The sequence below is a fragment of the Castor canadensis genome, chromosome 4 (genome assembly GCF_047511655.1).
Source record: "Castor canadensis chromosome 4, mCasCan1.hap1v2, whole genome shotgun sequence".
In the NCBI taxonomy this organism is placed as follows: Eukaryota; Metazoa; Chordata; class Mammalia; order Rodentia; family Castoridae; genus Castor; species Castor canadensis.
This window is the reverse complement of record NC_133389.1, coordinates 46,483,932-46,505,332: the sequence shown is the minus strand read 5'-3', so window position 1 is coordinate 46,505,332 and position 21,401 is coordinate 46,483,932. Positions and strand designations below refer to the sequence as shown.

General features: G+C 36.6%; 1 protein-coding gene across 1 annotated transcript in view; it reads right to left on the bottom strand.

The window, feature by feature from the left end:
• Cdh2 (cadherin 2) overlaps nt 1–21,401 on the bottom strand; it is a 203,936-nt gene that overhangs the window by 25,213 nt on the left and 157,322 nt on the right. Inside the window, exons 8-14 of the mRNA XM_074070099.1 lie at nt 16,281–16,418; nt 15,469–15,654; nt 13,125–13,378; nt 11,465–11,607; nt 8,373–8,606; nt 7,842–8,075; nt 5,861–6,000 (exon numbers count right to left, since the gene is read on the bottom strand). Coding sequence (XP_073926200.1) covers nt 5,861–6,000; nt 7,842–8,075; nt 8,373–8,606; nt 11,465–11,607; nt 13,125–13,378; nt 15,469–15,654; nt 16,281–16,418 — 1,329 coding nt within the window. The remainder of the gene's footprint in view (nt 1–5,860; nt 6,001–7,841; nt 8,076–8,372; nt 8,607–11,464; nt 11,608–13,124; nt 13,379–15,468; nt 15,655–16,280; nt 16,419–21,401) is intronic.

Below are 21,401 nucleotides of genomic sequence, written 5' to 3'. Positions count from 1 at the left end.
GGCTTGATGGTTTTGCACCACGAGAGAGTATATACACCCACCAACAACTCCTTTTCATCAGCCTCTACGTAGTGCACAAGGGGGTTCACCAAAGGTTGCCTGTAGCACTGGAGAGCTGACATGCTAAGGAAGAAGTTGAATTTGATAAATGGAAGCATGAGACCACAGACAAGATGCTCTTTGGACTTTGGAAAGACATTGCAGGGATCATGGTAGAAGAACCTTTAGTGTAGTATTCCATCATCACATTTTATCCTAAAAATAAAATGAAAGAAAAATGCTTTATCAAATTTTATCCCAGTTGTCCACAGTAAGAACTGCACAGAGAAATCACAGCAGAGCATCAGACACAGGTAGAAGATCTTGTAAACTAAAAATGCCATCAAAGAACCAAGAAGGTACAAAAACACCGCAGGAAGACAAGTACTAAATAAATAAATTAGTCATAGAGCACAACACAGAGAAAGTTCCAGGAAAAATCCTTAGGCTTCTGGACAAGTAGGTAGGAAGCATCACATTTATGTTTATGTGGTACTAGAAAATTCCAGAAGTCAGGAAAAGAAGAAGTTGAAGATATGATGAGAATTTTAAACAATCTTCATAGAGTGATTCATAAATTCTGAAGACACAAAACATAAGTAAGTTAAATGTTTTATTTAGGTTGGCTAGGCACAAATATACTCCCAAATTCATGGAGGATGACACTTCTCCAAGGGGCAAGTACTTGCCTGGATAATTTGGGCAGTAAATTTGACCTGGATCAGGAATTAGATATTGATTATTTTTGACTTCCAGAGGCTGATGTTTTCTTGCCACACTATTCTGCATTCTCTTCCCTATTGATAAACAAGTCTTACCATTTGATTTCAAGCATCAATCTAAGTAGATGAAGCCACTAAAACAAAATAATCTTTCCTAAGTCCAGGAAATCATCAGAGACTACTTTGAGAACTTATAGTCATATAAATTTGAAAATCTTGAAGAAATGGACAGATTTCTAGATACTTACGATCATCCAAAACTGAACCAAGAGGACATTAATCACCTGAATAGATGTGTAACACAAAATGAAATTGAAGCAGCAATCAAGAGACTCCCAAAAAAGAAAAGTCCAGGACTGGATGGATTCTCTGCTAAATTCTATCAGACCTTTAAAGAAGAACTGATACCAACCCTCCTTAAACTGTTCCATGAAATAGAAATGAAGGAAAACTGCCTAACACATTTTATGAAGCCAGTATTACACTCATCCCAAAACTAGACAAAGACACCTCCAAAAAGGAGAACTACAGGCCAATTTCCTTAATGAACATCGATGCAAAAATCCTCAATAAAATAATGGCAAACCAAATTCAACAACACATCAAAAAGATCATTCACCACAACCAAGTAGGCATCATCCCAGGAAAGTAGGGGTGGTTCAACATACACAAATCAATAAACGTAATAAACCACATTAACAGAAGCAAAGACAAAAACCATTTGATCATCTCAATAGATGCAGAAAAAGCCTTTGATATTGATCCAACACCATTTCATGATAAGAGCTCTAAGAAAACTAGGAATATAAGGAAAGTACCTCAACATTATAAAAGCTACATATGACAAACCAACAGCCAGCATTATACTTAACGGAGAAAAACTGAAACCATTCCCTCTAAAATCAGGAACAAGACAAGGATGCCCACTATCTCCACTTCTATTCAACATAGTACTAGAATTCCTAGCTAGAGCAATTAGGCAAGGAGAAGGAATAAAAGGAATACAAATAGGTAAAGAAACTGTCAAAATATCCCTATTTGCAGACGATATGATCCTATACCTTAAATACCCAAAAAAATCTACTCAGAAGCTCCTAGACATCATCAATAGCTACAGCAAGGTAGCAGGATATAAAATCAACATAGAAAAATCATTAGCATTTCTATACACTAACAATGAGCAAACTGAAAAAGAATATATGAAAACAATTCCATTTACAATAGTCTCAAAAAAAATCAAATACCTAGGTGTAAACCTAACAAAAGATGTGAATGACCTCTACAAGGAAAACTATAAACTTCTGAAGAAAGAGATTGAGGAAGACTATAGAAAGTGGAGCAATCTCCCATGCTCATGGATTGGTAGAATCAACATAATAAAAATGTCTATACTCCCAAAAGCAATCTACATGTTTAATGCAATTCCCATCAAAATCCCAATGACATTCATCAAAGAGATTCAAAAATCTACTGTGAAATTTATTTGGAAACAAAGAGACCACAAATATCAAAGGCAATACTCAGCAAAAAGAACAACGCTGGAGGTATCACAATACCCGACTTCAAACTATATTACAAAGCAATAATGATAAAAACAGAATGGTACTGGCACAAAAACAGACATGAAGACCAGTGGAACAGAAAAGAGGACCCAGATATGAAGCCACACAACTATAACAATTTGTCTTTGACAAGGGTGCTAAAAGTATACGATGGAGAAAAGACAGCCTCTTCAACATAAACTGCTGGGAAAACTGGTGAGCAGTCAGCCAAAAACTCAAACTAGATCCATGTTTACCATCCTATGCCAGTATTAACTCAAAATTGATCAAGGACCTTAATATCAGACCCCAAACTCTAAAGTTGGTACAGGAAAGAGTAAGAAATACTCTGGAATTAATAGGTATAGGCAAGGACTCTCTCAATGGAACCTCAGCAGCACAGCAACTAAGAGATAGCATAGACAAATGGGACTTCATAAAACTAAAAAGCTTCTGCTCAACAAAAGAAATGATCTCTAAACTGAAGAGAACAACCACAAAATGGGAGAAAATATTTCCCAACTACACACCAGATAAAAGACTGATAACCAGAATATATAGGGAACTCAAAAAACTAAATTCTCCCAAAATTAATGAACCAATAAAGAAATGGGCAAGTGAACTAAACAGAACTTTCTCAAAAGAAGAAATTCAAATGGCCAAAAACACATGAAAAAATGCTCACCATCTCTAGCAATAAAGGAAATGCAAATTAAAACCACACTAAGATTCCACCTCACCCCTGTTAGAATAGCCATCATTAGAAACACCACCAACAACAGGTGTTGGCGAGGATGTGGGGAAAAAGGAACCCTCTTACACTGCTGGTGGGAATGTAAACTAGTACAACCACTCTGGAAAAAAATTTGGAGGCTTCTTAAAAATCTAAACATAGATCTGTCATATGATCTAGCAATCCCACTCTTGGGGATATATCCAAAAGACTGTGATACAGGTTACTCCAAAGGCACTTGCATACCCATGTTTATTGCAGCACTACTCACAATAGCCAAGTTATGGAAACAGCCAAGATGCCCCACTATTGATGAATGGATTAAGAAAATGTGGTGTTTACACACAATGGAATACTACTCAGCCATGAAGAAGAACGAAATCATATGAATTACAGGTAAATGGATGGAACTGGAGAACATCATCCTGAGCGAAGTTAGCCAGGCCCAGAAGACCAAAAATCCTATGTTCTCCCTCATATGCGGACTTTAGATCAAGGGCAAACACAATAAGGGGACTGGACTTTGATCACATGATGAGGCGAGAGCACACAAGGGAGGTATGAAGATAGGCAAGAAACCCCCCCCCAAAAAAAAACAAGATAGCATTTGATGTCCTCAATGCAGAGAAACTAATGCAGAAACTTTAAAGCAATAGAGGCCAATAGGAGAAGGGGACCAGGAACTAGAGAAAAGGTTAGTTCGAGAAGAATTAATTTAGAATGTAACACATATATACAGGAAAGCAATGCAAGTAAAATCCTGTATAGCTATCCTTATCTCAACTAGCAAAAACCCTTGTTCCTTCCTATTATTGCTTATACTCTCTCTTCAACAAAATTAGACATAAGGGCAAAATAGTTTCTGCCTGCTAGCAAGGGGGTGGGGGGAGAGGGAAGGGGTGGGGGAAGGGAGGTGGCAGGGGGAAGACAGGAGAAATGACCCAAAGATTGTATGCACATGTGAATAAAAGAAATAAAGAAAAACAAAGGAATCTTTCCTAAAATAATTACAAGAGAAACAGAAAAGGTGACATTGAGTACTCTGGTTCACACTCAAGGTGCTGAGAACTATCTTGGGTCTTGCCTCTGGACCTTTACTTTTGTGCAGCATCTGATACATGACCTTCTAATTGTACTATTTTTATCGATCCTTCATTGTATTTGTTTTAGGGTTAATGTCTTGAAAATTATAAATAATGCCATGAAAAATAAAATAATGAAAGTAGAAGGTTTATAAGAGAATGTGATCAATATACCTTTGTCGATCTTGAATATAGCCTAGGAAAGTGAAAGGATAGACTAATTAAGAATTAAGCCAAACATGAAATTTAAAATTCAGAGACATTTATAAGCAAGAAACCCTGCGGTATATTTATAGAGTCACTTTAATCAGCCAGTATTCAAAACAGCTTTACACTTTACACTTTTGAGTCAAGTTTTCAACATAGTTTAAACATGCATCTCTTTTAAATGAGAGAGTTGAGGTATTGTAAATCAAGCATGGAACCTGTAATAAGAGGGTGTGGGCTTGAGTTCTATAAACTCTGAGAGCAAATCATACAAGTTTCTGCAAATGTGAAAGGGAAAAGTCTGAAGGACTGTCACTAAGATTGAATACTGTGAATGTGCTTTGTCAAAGAAAAAGTGTTGTATAAATTTCCCAAAGGAGTGAAGAAGTGAAAGAAATGTTCATGGAAATTTGCTTCTATTCAAGTAAAGAAATCTATTACTGATTGTCAGCATGTATACTTAAGACAAAAGAGGTAAACCCCAAGAATTCTAGGTACTTTTCAGTCTACTATCCCTAACATTTTTTAGTAAGTACAAATGACCTAACTCTCAGATGCATGTAAGAAATACCTGCCATAGTGATTTCTAATGGATTGTATTACTATCTTCCCAATAATTTCAAGACTGTATCAGAGCAGTTAGCTGGGCAATCAGACAGACATGGTGGACTCAAATCCTTCATCTACTACTTCTTTGGTGTATGACCTTATAGAATCCATGTTAGGCTAAATTTTCTGTCACCAAAGTGGGGAAAATTATAGTACTATCACAGGTTTACTTAGAAGCATGTCTGCTATGTAGTACAGACCTTATAAATGTCAGCTATTACAATATCTAAAATGTTGCTTCTGAGCAGCTAAGAATCTTTTCCACATATTGGGCATTCTGATCCTTGAAATAAGATACTGTTCTAACACATACACCGCAATACAGAGGGTCACTTTACTTAATAGCAAGAAGGGAATTCTGACATTCATTGAATAACTACTAGGAGCCAGGCACCATGACAGACACTGTGTACACAAAGATGAACTACATGTTGTTTCTAACTTCAAATATTACTTAGTAATGTAAGGCCCCTGAAGGCAAATATCTGTTTACTCCATCATCAGGGATTAAAACTGGGCCTGGAACATTGAATTTGCTTGGTAAATGTTTAAAGAGTGTTTAATGATTCTTCTTCCATACATATAAATACCTAGATCCCAATGTGGAGACTAGTTTAGTTATATGTTGACCATCCAATGAAGAAAGACTGTGAAGAAAAATATTTTTATTATAATATCACTGGAATTGGGTTTAAATTCTAGCCTCCTTGAAACAGTGTGAATGAATTTCTTACAAAACAAATACAATGACGGTTGGAATTTTGAAAGAAGTCACCAACTTACTGGTAATAATGTAGTAACAGAAGAGAAAACTGGTAATTTACTTATTTCATGTGTTAGCACTTTCTCAACCATTTAATCTATACGATGACATTATAACATTCAGTTAACATGACATAACATCTTAAAATTTAAAGTATTGCTCACCTGGTCTTCTTCTCCTCCACCTTCTTCGTCATATTTTAAAATATTATCTCTTACATCATCTTCTGGATCAATTAAAAGTTGCTTGGCCTGGCGCTCTTTATCCCGTCGTTTCATCCACACCACAAACATGAGAACAAGGACTACATAGGAACATAGTAAAGACACTTAACATCACCATTTTGAAAGCTTGACCCATCTAATCTTAATCTCCAACACTAATAATTTACACGTAAAGGATCTGATGTATTTTTTTCCTCTATTTTCTATATCTGGCCTTATACCAGACCTAGATTCAGAGTGTGAAAACTAGGCTCCCGTCCCTGGTGTCTTGGAAACACAATGGATGAACGTCTCTGTCCTCAGTTTGTTATGTGGAGACAAAACAGTTTTCTTTCTTATTTTGGCTATATGCCCTTAATAGAATACCTTGTAACATTTGAAGACACAAAACAGAAGATAAATTATGATACTGCTGCTTTATTAAGACTGGTCAGTTATCACTATACTACCAGATTCTTGGAAAATGGTAATTCTTCAGGAGGACAAGTGCTTGGGCAGGAAACTGGAACTGAATCAGGACTTGGATCCTGAGTTTCTTTTGACTCCCAGGCTTGTGTTTTTCTGCCTCAACTTTCTACATTCTTTTCCCCATCAAGCTGCATGTTTCAGCTAAGAGGATTATGGGATCAGTTTGAGTACTGAAATATTAGGCTTTCACCCTTTACATATATATGCCAGGTCTAGAACCATAAATTTTCCAGAGTTGATGGAATCAGTGCCAGTTCATTTTCATTCAAAATGCCATAGTCACTTCTGCATGCCTCAATCCATCATACCTAAGTCTTTCTTGGTAAGGTTGGCATATATGCCACATTTCAGTTGAAAGTGAAACATATCTCTCAGTGTACATTTAGGAATAAATTCTGTCTAAAATCTGAGGGTATCAGTTTACATCCTGAAACAAAAGATTTAATGACTCCTACTTGAGCACATTTTTATTATTGGCCATAAAAATAAATATCCTTTTAAAGCCAGATACACGATCTCATTTGCCATTGTTCCAGGGCTAAATCTTGCAAGTGGATTATTAGAATAGCATGCAGGTTTCAAATTATAGCCAAAGTAGTCTCCACACAGGAAGTAAAAAATGCTCAAGCTTCTATAGTAATTGCTTAGAATAAAGGGACAGAATTCTAAATTACCAGAACACTTGTAAATGGAGAAAACATAAAAGAAATAGCCAACATTTTCAAGAAAGTGATTGGTGCATAGCATGATTGCACAATAAACTAAGTCCTGCTGCTATTCCACAATAAAACACTGGGCCCGGGCAATTTATTCTTTTAACCTGCATGCTTAGAAGTGGTTCCTAAAGTACTTTCCAGTGGTTAATTTTTTGCATTCCACTGAACCAAACACTGCTAAGTATCTTAAAAAGGAGCAATTCCTTAATCTACACTTACTCTAAAGACAGACAATTTATTGAGCTGTGTAATCATTTCTATTATCGAATGTGCTGTGTGTGAAGTACAATCTCTCACTATTTTGTGCAGCCCTTCAGAAACAAATACCTTGATCCTCGCATGACTGGAGCAGGTTGCTGACTGTGCTTTTTATGCAGGAAAGTGAAGGAAAGCAATATACTTATTTTCCTCAATCATTAGCTATGCCATAAATTCATACTCAAATCATAAGATAAACTTAGGACTGTTTAACATTTTTCTATGAAAAGAGCTTTCTGAAGCGCCCCAAGCAATGACATTAGAAAACGGTAGGGCAAGGACGAAGTCTTTTGTGAGGGGAGGCTTGGGCAAGTGTGTAAGTGCTTGAAACAACTCTAAAGTGGATTCGACTGTCCCGTGTATGACTGACAAGACAGCGCTTGGAGTCAAAGAGTTTTTTGATTATTTTGTAAGGCTAAGTTACTTTGGTGACTATCCCCGAGGCAAAAGGTACCTAACCTGTGAGATAAAGTACTCACTGAGCAGGATGATGATGCACAGTAGAATAGCAATGATGGCACCCGTGCCAAGCCCTGCTCCCACAATCCTGTCGACATCTGTGCAGTCCCCGTTGGAGTCACACTGGCAAACCTTCACGCGCAGGATGGAAATATTAGACTTGGGAGGGTTCCCTGAATCTGTGATTATGATGGGAACTTCATAGATACCAGCTTCAAGAAATTTTATTTTTAAATTAAGTTGAGCAAAATCACCTATACAAAAAGAAAAAAAAATACAGTTTGACAGTTAATATTTAACATGATAAAAAAACACAATAGCATTGTCCCAAATGCATTTACTACTCATTTATACACATAAAGTGATTCACAAATATGCTTCATTGTGAAGTTTCCTTTTTTTGGCTTTAAGAGGTTTTAATATCTCACTTAAAACTTTGAATAGCTTTTAAAATATATTTAATGAGAAGATTATGAAGCACATAAAGTTAACTTTTCAAGCCAGACTTCAAAACCTCTCAACTGATATTCTAATAATTAACCTGTTCTTACCATTAAGCCGGGTGATGGTCCAATTTCTCTTAATAGTCACTGGAGATAAAGGAAGATCAAAAGCAAATGGCCCAGCATTTGGATCGATGTCATAATCAAGTGCTGTGATGTTAATTGAATTGGGGTCTGGAGTTTCACAAGTCTCTGCCTCTTGAGGTAACACTTGAGGGGCATTGTCATTTATATCAAGTAAGTAGATTTGCAGTGTTCCTGTTCCACTCATAGGAGGAATTCCTAAAAAGGGAAAAGAATCACAACTGATGCTGAACAGTTCTCTCTGATGAACCTCAATTATGGTGAAATTCTTGAAGCTTTTAGCCTTCTTGTCATTATCACTGTAATATCCTGGCAAAATCTCGTTGCTACAGTATCTGAACAGACTGTTTTTGGCACAAATCCATTTCTTGCTTCCCTCCTAGGACAATCCTGAGCTGATAGTGATGTCCTGTTGGAGCTGAGCATGGTGACAATGCATGACCTTGATGTGGGATCTCACGTCCTCCCTGCCCTAGCTGTCCTTTACTCAGGGACTATGCACACCACACTCTTCCAGGCACTTTAGAGAAGGTCAGAGAAGCAGGACACAGACTCATGATCTTAGGGAGCCTGTTCTCTTGACAGAGAGCCAAGATGTGTGCATGAAAGAACAGATGAGTACTTTGAAAGCTCCAACACAGCTAAGACCTATTGCACCCATTGACAGGCAAGTAATACAGAACCAGGGGCCTCATCTCGGGAATGAACACCCTGAGGAGAGAAATGAAACTGATCAGCCAGCTGCCTCCTCGAGAAAGGATTTGGTTTCTCTGTATGCATTATTTTATCTTAATCCTGTGAAGCAGGTTTAAACAGATGAGGTACTCCAGTCCGTGTAGACTGCTCATGGTACATGTTTCTACATAAGTGGCAGAGTTGTTACTAAAACTTGCTCGGCCTGATCCCAAGCCCATTCTCACTGCACTTAAAAAATCCTTACCACTTTGTGTGACTATTCAGTCTGGCAATTTTGTTTCTGCTGTATTATAAGTATGTACATATATATATATATATATATATATATATATATATATATACACACACACACAATACATATCAAAGCCCAAAGATTTAAGTGACCTGCTCAAGGCTGTACAACTAGGAAGGTGTGCAGACACACAATCTTGAGAAGTGAGTAAGTAAGAATCTCTACTACCTTCTCTGGGAAATACGATTGTTCTGAGAGCAGGAGAATGAAGGATGGAGAGTGGGTGTTTGTTTCAATATTTTACGACCACAACAACCTTTATGATACTTAATAGTTTAAGCAACTTTTATACTTACTATCATATTAATACTACTTGACTTACTATTGTAATAACTTTATAAAATGGACAACAGCAAAACCATTTATCAATAATGAAACAGAGGCCCAGAGAGCCTAAGAACTTGCCCAATCATAAGAAGCAGAACTGACACTCCAAACCCAGCCTTGTGATTTATATTGAAGTGGATTTGCAAAGCATCTCAATTATATGCAATAGCTCACTTCTCTCTCACATTCAATACCTTTTCAATTAGGAAACAATCCACCTTGGTGAATGAGAAATCTGAATGTATCTCATAGTCAACATTCATATATATATTTTTATGACTCTTTAAATCTCAGCATAATGGTTCAAGATGTATTTCTTTAAGCTCCACTGTAGGGAAAAACTACTGTTTACATTTAGCATGGAAGCATTAGGGAGATAATAATGTGAAGCTTTGATGGGCAAGAGCAGAGGCTGTCCCTACAAAGGTTCAACTCTGCACAGTTTAGCAAGGATACGAAATACTGCTCTGACTCTGTTGCCATATAGATTTATTTCAGATAGTAATCTCATCCCAATTTCTTTTTACCAAAAGTATTGATAGGCAATGTTTTCCAAACTGCACATTTTGACCATCAATTTGAAGCCTATTTTTATTAAATGCACACATATACTCTAATATTAAAGAAATTTTGAAATATGGTTGTTGTAAAAAAAAAAGAGAGATGGTTGTGTTTCAGTTTTGAGACTATTTACATATAATAGAAATATCTGAGCTTTTAGTTTGCATTAGGTACCATTTCTTAAATTTTTATGTAGAATGTAAAAAATGATATATTTAGATGCCATTACATCTAATTTAAAAAATTATGAGTTAACTGCTGATAGCACTATTTTTATTTAACAAGAGCAAAAAGGGAAACACTTAAAATCCCACACCCAATTCCACAGTTAGAAAGTGGCAGAGTTGGAGTCTAGGAACAGAGGTTCAGATAGAATTCCAGAGCTTGAATTCTTAAACACAAGTTATACTAAGAGTTAACAAAGCAGAATAAGTACATTATCAAGTTTACATAAATTCCTTTTATTATTTAAGATATCTTTTAAAAAGTGCTTGTGTCTCAATCAACTCTAATTCAGCAGAGATCCAGAAACAAAGGTATCAAAGCATATTCAAAACCAACACCCTAAGGCTTATATATTCACTCCTCTCAATTTATGCATAGAATTAAGAGTTTTCTAGTCCATGACAGACAGTGGCATAGCACTAGAAACAGGACAATTGCTAGAGACACACATAAGGAAATAAATAGACTAAGAAATACAAAAGACAAGCTCAACACAGAGTCTGGGTACACTGAAGATTGACTAATCCTGTAATAAATGAGGTATAGATGTGTGGTCAGGCAGGAAAACAAGCAAAGTTCCTTTTTTTTTTTTTTTTTTTGTGGCACTGGAGTTTGAACTCAGGGCGTCCCATTTGCTAGGCATGCACTCTACAACTTGAGCTTTGCTATAAGCAGAGTTCTTAATCACAATGCCAGGATACTATGGAAGGTCATGGAGAACATCCATTACAGATGACAGGGAAATGTGTCTTAGAAACCCCATGGGAAACAGTAATAAAACTTGGGGCCTTGAAAAAGCAAAACAAAACAAAATGTTGGAACCTTATGGCAATAAAGGTTAGGGTAATTCAGTTTTACAGAAAATCTCAATTCCTATGCATGTACGAGAGGTTCTACTCTCTTTAACCACTGCACAGGATAATACAGTGAATAACATATGTGTTTAATTACATACCATTGTCAGAAGCAAGGAAAGTAGCATTGTATATGTTGTTTTTCACATTTGGCGATTCTCTGTCCAAAACAGCAATTGTAGTGATTTGCCCATTCACAGGATCTATTTTTAGCCAGTTGGCAGGATCAGATAATTTTGTATATCTACAAAACGAAAGTACAGTTGACTTTAATTTTTTTGATATGAAACTTAAAAAACAAAGCATATTATATATATTTAATTGTAAAAAATGCAAACAGTCCATTAACCTGTATGGATGGAAATACAGTTTTCAGATGAAAAATTATTTCTGTGGCATTGATTTGCAGAGGCACATGAAGGCTCTATTCTGTCAGCCACGAAGGAAACATTCTGTAGGCTTTTGAGGGACAAGAGAGGGAGCACAGGCTCCCTACGACAGCTTAAGGTTGGCCAGATAGATCTCACTTTAGGTTTTTGTCTCCTTTAGCACGTATCAGAGGTGTTGATAACATAACTCAAATAAGTGGTCCTAAGGTACAGAACTTAAGACAAATTATAATAGAAGCTGAATTTTATAGCACAGACAACTCCTAAATGTTTTACCATGTTATGGTGGTAGAAATGACTTCTCACTGGAGACATCCCCATCTAATTCCCTTTTCTACCAGGATCTCCCACATGGGGCCAATCCTCAGATCTACATCTTTTCAAAGAATCTCATAGTCTTGAGCCAGTATGAACAGATTTATCAGCTTAAATGCCTTTTGCATTTGAGGTGGGGGTAAACATTTCAAGCTCAGATAATCAACATAAAGATTGGAGAAAATATTTTTTATTTTGAGAGGTTAAACCTAAGGGACTTTAATACACTTACTAGCTATTTAACTCTTTTCATTTCAGTGTATGCAGAAGTGGAGAATATATAGGCAGTTATCTGCTAGCAGCAGTTCTGAAAAATGTTAAATAAGTGATGAGCTAATTTAAAAAATTATCATCTTGAGCTATGGATAATAGGGATGTCTGGTAGGCTCTGCCACTCATCTACTCCCTCATCAGGAAGGATAAATTAAATTTTGCTGAGGTTGGTAATTGTCACAGATACATTTTAAATTCACTGTACAGGTTACGGATGAAAATAATTAGCTCTTAGCTATTTGTATTGGCATGAGTTTCCTTTTCTTCCTGATATATGAAGGAGATATAAATTTTATGTGCTCCTGAAAATTCCCTATTTACTCACTGTGAAACTTTTGGAAGTATTTGGTACAAAACCACAGGGTAAATTTTTAATTTTTTAAATGAAAGAGGGAAGAAACAAAGGTAGGGCATTTTTCTTCAAATAAACAGTCCATTCTTATATTGGTATCTAATATAGTCATTGAAGAACTGAGAGGAAAATTCATAAAAAAAATTTTAAATCATCTTGGAAAACATTCACATCTTTATTGGTTTTTCTAAGTGTTGAAGAACTGAAGGTATTTCTCTTTAAAAATGTTTTTTTTCTCTCTCAAGAGATAGACTATATTCTGTAAGACTCAAAACTAGTAGAATTAAGAAGTAAAAGATAAAATGATATTCTTGTAATAAGTAGCTTGGGTTCTAATGAACGTTTCTTACTCAAATGGGAAATTAAATAATTTCTATGCATGGCCTAAAATGGAATCTAAATTACAAAAATATTTCAAATGGCATGTCATACCTAATATTCTGCTGCATGTATCGGTCTGGGTCCTGAGCAGTGAACGTTGTCAGCATGGTACCTGCATGAAGACCTTCTTCTTGGCGAATGATCTTAGGATTTGGGGCAAAATAAGGGTTTTCATTCACATCAATGACTGTAACAGACACAGTTGCAGTTGACTGAGGTGGGTGTTGAATTCCCTTAGCTAAGGGCACTTGATTTTCTGCAGCAACGGTAAGTACAAACATCCTATTTGTTTCAAAGTCGATTGGCTAGAAAAAAAAAAAAAGGGGAAACCACATTTTTGCAGAAATAAGAATATTTGCATTCTGCAGTTTAGTCTATCAAGTCCATTTCCAAAACATTAACTTTTTTCAATCACCACACCATAAGGGTTCTCTCACATTTCTAGAAGACATGCATTAGCATGCCCAATGATTGAAATACTTATACTAATTTAAACTATGTAAAAATCTTGTTCATCAAAAAATGCATAAGACTGTTGCATGGGTACATTTATTTAGGTATATATAAACACTTGATTATTTTAAAAAACAGCCATCTAGCCTTCATTGATCCAAACTATTAAATAATATTGTCAGCTGAAAACATGAGGATCTATACTTTCAAATACTGGTACAAAGACCACTCCTCATCTAGGAAAATTTTAACAGCCAGCAATGAATTGAAAACAAAAACAAAAATAAAAATCAGAAAATGTGTTTTTCATAAGTCTAAATGTACCCAGTTTAAAAGTACCTTTCATAATTGAAGTAAAAGCAAATGCATGCATGTACCCTTGCTCTCTCTTTTTAGAAATAATGGTGCTTTTAGGTGGAAGGCTTTTGTTCTTCCTCCTTACTTTGCAAACTAAAACTGGCTGTCTACCAAAATAATTTTGGGTATTTTACAGATTTGTAAAAATCCCAAATCTGAGAACAATACTCTATGATAATGCAATGCACAAAATAACTGTTCTTATAAATACTAACTTCCAAAGTTCCACTGAGTCCTACTGTCAGTAGAATGTTACTGGAGTCAAGTGACCAGATTGGACTTGCACTCTCAATTTCCCTTGATCATCTTGTAGTGTAGGTGCAAATAAGCCTTACTATATGGTAATAACAGGGAAAGAAGTGGCATAGAGAGCTCTCATGCCATCACTGGTGGCCTAAGAAAGACCAGGAGATGAAGGTCCTGAGAAAGCCACATTATTTGCACAACCTGTATCAGTTCCTTAATCTAGACCTCCTTCAAGTAACACAGTTATCTTTACTTATTCTAAAATCCCCAATTCAGTGTCCCTTTCTGAGGTATTTTAAGTAAGACATGAAAGAAGCCAAGAAGTAAGAAATGGTAACATTTATTTATGCTAAATAAATGTTTTATTTATTTAAACAAGTTTTAAGTTTTTTGAAGTGTACAAGCAAGCCTCACTGATACCTCACAAAAGTGCTCTGAATGGAATGCTGCTATCAAGCCCCACTTCCTGCATAAGGAACCTGAGTTTAACAGCAGTTAAATAACTGACCACAGTCACACAAGTCTCAAGGGCAGAGCTTGGATCTGAACACAGACAGCTGGGTTCTGGAGCTACTGTTCTTAATCACCACTCTGTATTTGTCCAGAAAGTTTGCAATCCCTTCCCATTCTGCTCATGTAGACAAAGCACATATTTCTTGGAAGCAGGCATATTTATGTACCTTTTTCTATAAGGCCAACACATAGGTTTGCTTACAAATCAAGAGTGTTCAGATGGGAGGCAAAGATGTAAATCTCTTCACTAGGTGGTGAAAAGAGACATCCACTTGAAAGGCTTTTACATTGTTAAATGCACTTATTACACTTGAAGAATATTCCCTTTGCATCCAGCAGAGAATTGGTTTGGTTTTTTTGACAATTAAAGCTCAGAAGGACCAGTTTCCTATAGTCTTGAAAACCAGCAACATAAATGCCAAATTTTTTTAAAATGTAAGACCTTTTCTCACTTCTCATTGCATTTTTCTTCTGTGATACTTCATCTGCTGATACTCCAATTGCTAAGGACATGAGGAGAGTCAGTGTGGCACACTGTTTTTAGCAGACTGATATCAAAACTTCAGAACTACATTATCATTGCTGAGGCTAGTCATATCTTCAGACTGGTAAATCTGTCCAAACTAATTTTAAAACAACCATTTTCCAATGATAATGACAAAGTACACTACCTCAACCCCAATATTATTAAATGGTAACAAATGATAGATATGAATTCCAGATTTAGAGATGTTTGAAAAAGTCTCAAGATTCACTATCAGAATAATTGGGGGTGGGCATATATTAGTTACTGCAGAGTGGCTGTAATGGTCCAAGAAATACTTACTTTTACCACGGTGACTAACCCATCATTGCTGTTTGGGTCAGTCTGAATGGCGAACCGCCCTGTGGGATCTCCACCACTGATTCTGTACACTGCGTTCCAGGCTGGTGTGTGGGGCTGATCCTTGTCTGTCACAGTTAGATTGGCTACTATGACATCCACCCTGTTTTCAGGGACTTCACCATAGAACTACAAGAAAGACAAACCTAAGTCAGAGAAGCAATGTGAAACAATGAAGTGAACACACTGCCTTAATTTTGCTGCTCTGTTTCAATCTTTATTATCCAGGCTAAATGAGGAGATCAGTAATCACATCCTTTATGTCTGACTTAAAAAATACTATAATAGTTTTCAGCCACGCATTTATTTCATTTTTTACAATTTATGTTATAGTTTCATTAATATTAAAACTAGCATCTATCTGTAAGTATCTGGGTGATTAATGTGGGGTCCAGGGAAAGGATTTGACTATAAGAAATAATTTTATTTGAGATATGGATAATTATATGCTCACAAAGTAGCATAAATCAGTGATGGCACCTGAAAATATCCATTATACCAGTGCAAAGTTTTTTTCACACATTTGTACAGGGAGCATATTTTAGCATCTTTAACAATGAACTTGGAGACCATGAGGAAGCAAGTTACTTGGATGTCTGTTTTAAAGCTCCAGTGACAGAAATGTCTGAGTCAGTGGTATTCCACTATTAGGTTAAGCAAGTTCCACTTATATTTAACGCATTTATTATTAATGACAAAACTTCTCAGTAATGGACCACAGACGTAAAGTTATTTGAGTGACAGGCTATACTTACCGTCATGGCAGTAAACTCTGGAGGATTGTCATTGACATCTGTCACTGTGATGACGGCAGTGGCAGTGTTGGAGAGACCATATGTGGGATTGCCTTCCATGTCTGTAGCCTGAATTATTAACGTATACTGTTGCACTTTCTAAAAGACATAAAGATAACAACTTAAATGAAACTAATTCCTCAGGAAGACATAGCAGTTGTTCTGTAAATGGCTCTTTATTACCCACTGAGAGTATAGCATCGCTCATTCTGATTAACATTACTTGAAATTTCCCAAGTGGAGTTTACTTTAACATGTGAAGTACAGGCCTGGTCCTTGTCTGGAGCGATTTAACTGTGTATATTCACTTCCAGTCACAGGAAGGAACACATTGCAGATGTGTGAAATTCACAGCTAAGCCGAAAACTCCATCTGGTTGCAACCTTTCCCTTTTCTCTATGAGACTGTGATCAAGCATTCAAGTCTTTTGGTTTGTATTTACTTTCTCATATGTTAATGTCTATTCTGTTTAGGATACTAAAGATAATGAAGAGCTCAAGAGAGGGAGTAAAAAACATACATAATTCACCGAGTATACAAGATTTCCCTTTGTATAATCATATGCATTCTGCCTATTATATTTTATATACATTTCTTTCCATTAAAACAGGGTTGATAACAATGTTTTTCCCCAATATCCATTAATACATGCTATTTAAAACTTCATATGGGAGATATACTGTGAAAGTAAAAACCTCACTGAAGAGTCTATGTTTGTATCATTAGTCCTGGAACATGTAGGCATTAGATAACTGCATATTGAATGGGTTGGCATTTGGATACGACACTCGTGACCACTGTTTTGAGTACAGCCTTATAGTGGGTACAGATATGGACACATCCCCATGTAGATAGTTTTCATCAGACATTCATTACTTTCAAATTACAAATCTGACTGTTTTTAAAAGGAAGACAAATTAAGCCATGACATATCTAAGAAAATCTGGAGACTGTCTGAGAAATCTATAGTACTAGCTGACAAAGTTTTATATTAGGAAAGCCTAACAAAAACAGTATCCAAAATCACTTGGAATCTCTGTGGAAATTGGCACAGACAAAAAAAATACAGATCATTTTCATAAACGTTAAACCTTTCTGAACAGCAAAACTCACTTCTTCATATAAAACAAAGCAATCGTCACTGCACTATGCGGTCTCCCCCGATTCTAAATATAGCTGACATTATGAATGGCCATTCTTAAGGGATTTCTGGAGCTTGGATGGAACAGACACAAATTGTAGCTTTTTATTTAGTTGTTAGAGGGAAGGGCGAGGAAAAGAAAGGAGTAGGAGGGAACGCCAAACCTCAACACATCAGATTTTAAGCCTCTGTCCACCCAAATGCCAATCTCTGGCACTTATTTATTTTAGTTATTTTTTGTCTTTGTAAAAGAAAAAACTACCACATTTGTTTTTTTTGGAATTAAAAGAAACACAAAGGAATAGTGCTGGTTGAACCGTTTAAATTGTTCATAACCCACGACACTTAACTATAATGCATAAGTGGGTTATAATGCTTTTTGCTGGTTTCCTCTCTCAATCAGGAGTGTCACATCAGTTCAATGTTCTCATGGTTACTGAGAGAATTTAGCAAGACAGTCAGTTCAGCTTCCCAGCTGAAAATTATGAAAATAAAAATTCATTATGACTCGAAACATCATTTTTGTTAGCTGTTATTTATAGTTCTTTTAAAAAACAGATTTTAATTTTTAAGAAGATAAAAATACCCACATTTATATTCTATGGAGATATAGTGCTTTCTTAATGTCTATTATATAAAAATCTTTAAAATTATGTAATCACAATACATACAATTTTGCCTTGAGCTGAAATATTGGAATCAGTAGCTAATTCTTAAAATTTACTACTGTATCAAGCTCATCTTGAAATCTTTCAGTTTTAAAAGAACATTATTATTCTTAAGGCACAGTGTTTATTAAAATAAAAAAGTACCTACTTGGTAAAAAAATTTAATCTCCATTTTCAAATGTCTGATTGATAAAATGGTCTTATATTTGATAAGGAGACTTGATAGCCTGTTTTAGGTAATGAACCATTTACAGCAGTTTTTTTTTTTTTTCCTTTTCTGGTGCTGGGGCATTTAGAACTTCTTGCATAATTTAGTCATTAGGCATCTGGTTCTGAGTGACTGACATTTAGATTCACTGGAAATTTGACTTCCCACCCTCACAATCCCATATTGGATGGAAGGGATTGTTTAAAAACTTTTATCTAGATGGAATAAAATCTCCACTCATCTGCTTGTTATTAGGCATTGCACCAAAGTTATCTGCTCTCATTTATTCACCCTACACTTTGAGCTTTTTGTGTTTCTCTTCAAATGCCCTGTCATGATATGGCATGATCCTATGCCTTTGCATTTGTCAATTCTCCCTGCATAGCCCAGTGGTTCTCAATCAGGGTGACTGTGACCTGCCATGAGTCCTTTTTCATTATCACAGTTTGGAAAGTAGAACTGACACCTAATGGGGAGATGCCAGGGATTCTACTGAACGTGTGGAGTACAGACCCCCACAGTTATATAATCCAACATGTCAGTCTGAGTGCCATGGTTGCAAAACCTTGGCTTAAAATACCCTTTTCTGCATTCTGGGCCTGGCCATTCTGGGCTCAGGTGGCTTAAAAGTCAACTAAGATATTTCTGAAAATTCCTGAGGCTGAGCTGGGTCCCTAGGACTGTGTGCGCCCCACAACACATCTCTGTGACTGCTTCTAGATATATAGTTGTGATCACACTGTATGTCTGTTCTTGCCCCATTAGGGATGCATATGCATGCACATGAGCATCCTTTCTGGGGCGCTTGCTTTGTTCATGTTTGTGTCGCTAGCATATAGCATAATGCCCAGTACAGAGGAAGAAGCAACAAATGCTTCTGACTTTGTGGACAAGGGAATGGAAGAGAAACCATTAACTTTGCATTACCTTATAAAAATCATTTCAGGATTGGGACAGAACAACTTATTTACAGTGGTAGTCCTATTTTTTTTTTATTAAGATTTGTACTGGGAGCATAAACTAGCTCACTGTTTCTCAAACTGAAGTGATTTATAAAGAGTTTTCCTAATTCTGCTATATCCTCATTTTTCAATCACATGATCCATTTCCTATTTTTCTTAACTTAACTCCCCCTTTAAAGCTAAATTTATTATAAAAGTAACCTGAATTGAAAACTAGTCTCACTTGCCATGAATGTAACTATAAAGACCCACAATAGGATTCTTGGCTTCTGGTCCTTCTGCTTGATAGAGTAGTATCTAAGAAGCTTGGGTTCTCTTGTGCTTGGTATCTCTTTTGCCTGCAGACTGCTCTGCATATACCAACTAAAACATTGCACATATTTAGACCATGTTTAAAATACTGAAGTAGAGTAGTACCAGTGAACAGAGAGGTGAAAACACTTATTCATTTGACAAGCATCTGCTGAATTTCTACTAGATGCCAGGCAATGTAGAATTTACTTGGATAGAACAGTAAAGAACACCAGATATGGCCTTGCTTTCATTTGTATCGAGACAGACAGTAACAGATCACAGGACCAACAGAACCATGCCACTGCAATAAGAACAAGAAGAAGCAACGGAAGAAGTCTTTAATAGCACGGTTCCAACTAGTCCTGAAAGCCTAGAGGAGGGATGAATGTAAGTGATATGTACAGGGAAACTGGGGAGAACTTGATGAGTGAATAGACTAGGATTGGTGGAGAGCCATGTACAGTAAAGGCCTTGGAAGACTGGGAAAAGGACCTGATGAAACAGGAGATTCATCATAATCACAAGTTGAGGGAGATGATATACTTGCTTTTTACTCAATAGTATCAGATGCAAAAGTAAGCAATAATGTCATCCAGACTTAGGATGGAAGTACAGGTTTGTGACTCACAGTTCAAATTTTTTAACTGCTAACCAATTTCCTAATCTGTGAAAAGGGACTAAAAGTACTACTTACTTTGTAAACTTGTAGTCTACTTTTTTCATGCTTACTGTATAGGATGCTGTTCTAGAGGTCTTCATTGAGATTGAACAGAATGTGTCAAGCACTGTACTAAGCACTATATGTTATCTCAATTAGTTCTCACGATAATCTTACAAGGTGGAGTTTTGTTCTTATTTTATAGATGAGAAAACTGAGGCTTATGAAGATTTAAAAACTGAGCTTGCCATGGATGCCCAGCCATAAATGGCAGAGACAAGACCAGAACCCAGGTCTGTGTCAACCGTCTGTCACATTAATCACTCTATCAATGTTAAGCATCCTCCAAACAAGCCAGAACAAATCTGCAAGCCAGTTGCAGTGGTGTATGTCGGTAGTCCCAGCTACCTGGGAGTCTAAAGAAGGAGGATCATTTGAGTCCAAGAGTTCAAGACCAGCTTGGGCAACACAGTAAGACCCTGTTTCAAAAACAGCAAAAGAAAAAAGAATAGATGTGCAGCATGTGCATATCTTGAGTGGGGGAAGCAGGAGGAAGGTCAGATTTCAAGTGAATGAGGAAGGAGTAGGAGTTGAGCAGCGAGTAAGGGCTGCCCTTTTGAGAAGTCTGGCACTGAGCTGAGGAGATAATTTAATAACTTGAACATTTCTGCATGGTTCCTGTTTAAGGTGAAAAGATGAGGAACACCTGTCTTGTTAAATGCTGAGAACAGGAATCCAGATATACTTTCTATATAACATGGCCTCTGTAGGTAGAGATGGAGGCAGAGACTCTGGTTGCCTGAGGAAGGGACTGAGGACTGACACTCAGAGAGTGAGGATTATCCTGGTGTATAGAGGTGGCAAAGGAATAGTTAGGCAGAGGAAACAGAAGAATATAAAACTCCATTGTTGTACAAGGAATTACATATGGTTGTATGAGCTGTTGGTTATATTATTGATATGAAAGTGAGAGGCAAGGAATTCTGCAGGGAGAGGGTCAGATTAAAGAAGACATTGAAACCAAGGCCCTAGAGGGACTGGGATGCCATATTAAACAACTCTAACTTCATCCCACAGGGCATGAAGGGTCATTTCACAGCCAGGGAGACTCAGTGCATTTGTAGGCTATATCCCTCCTCGAGAGAAGGAAG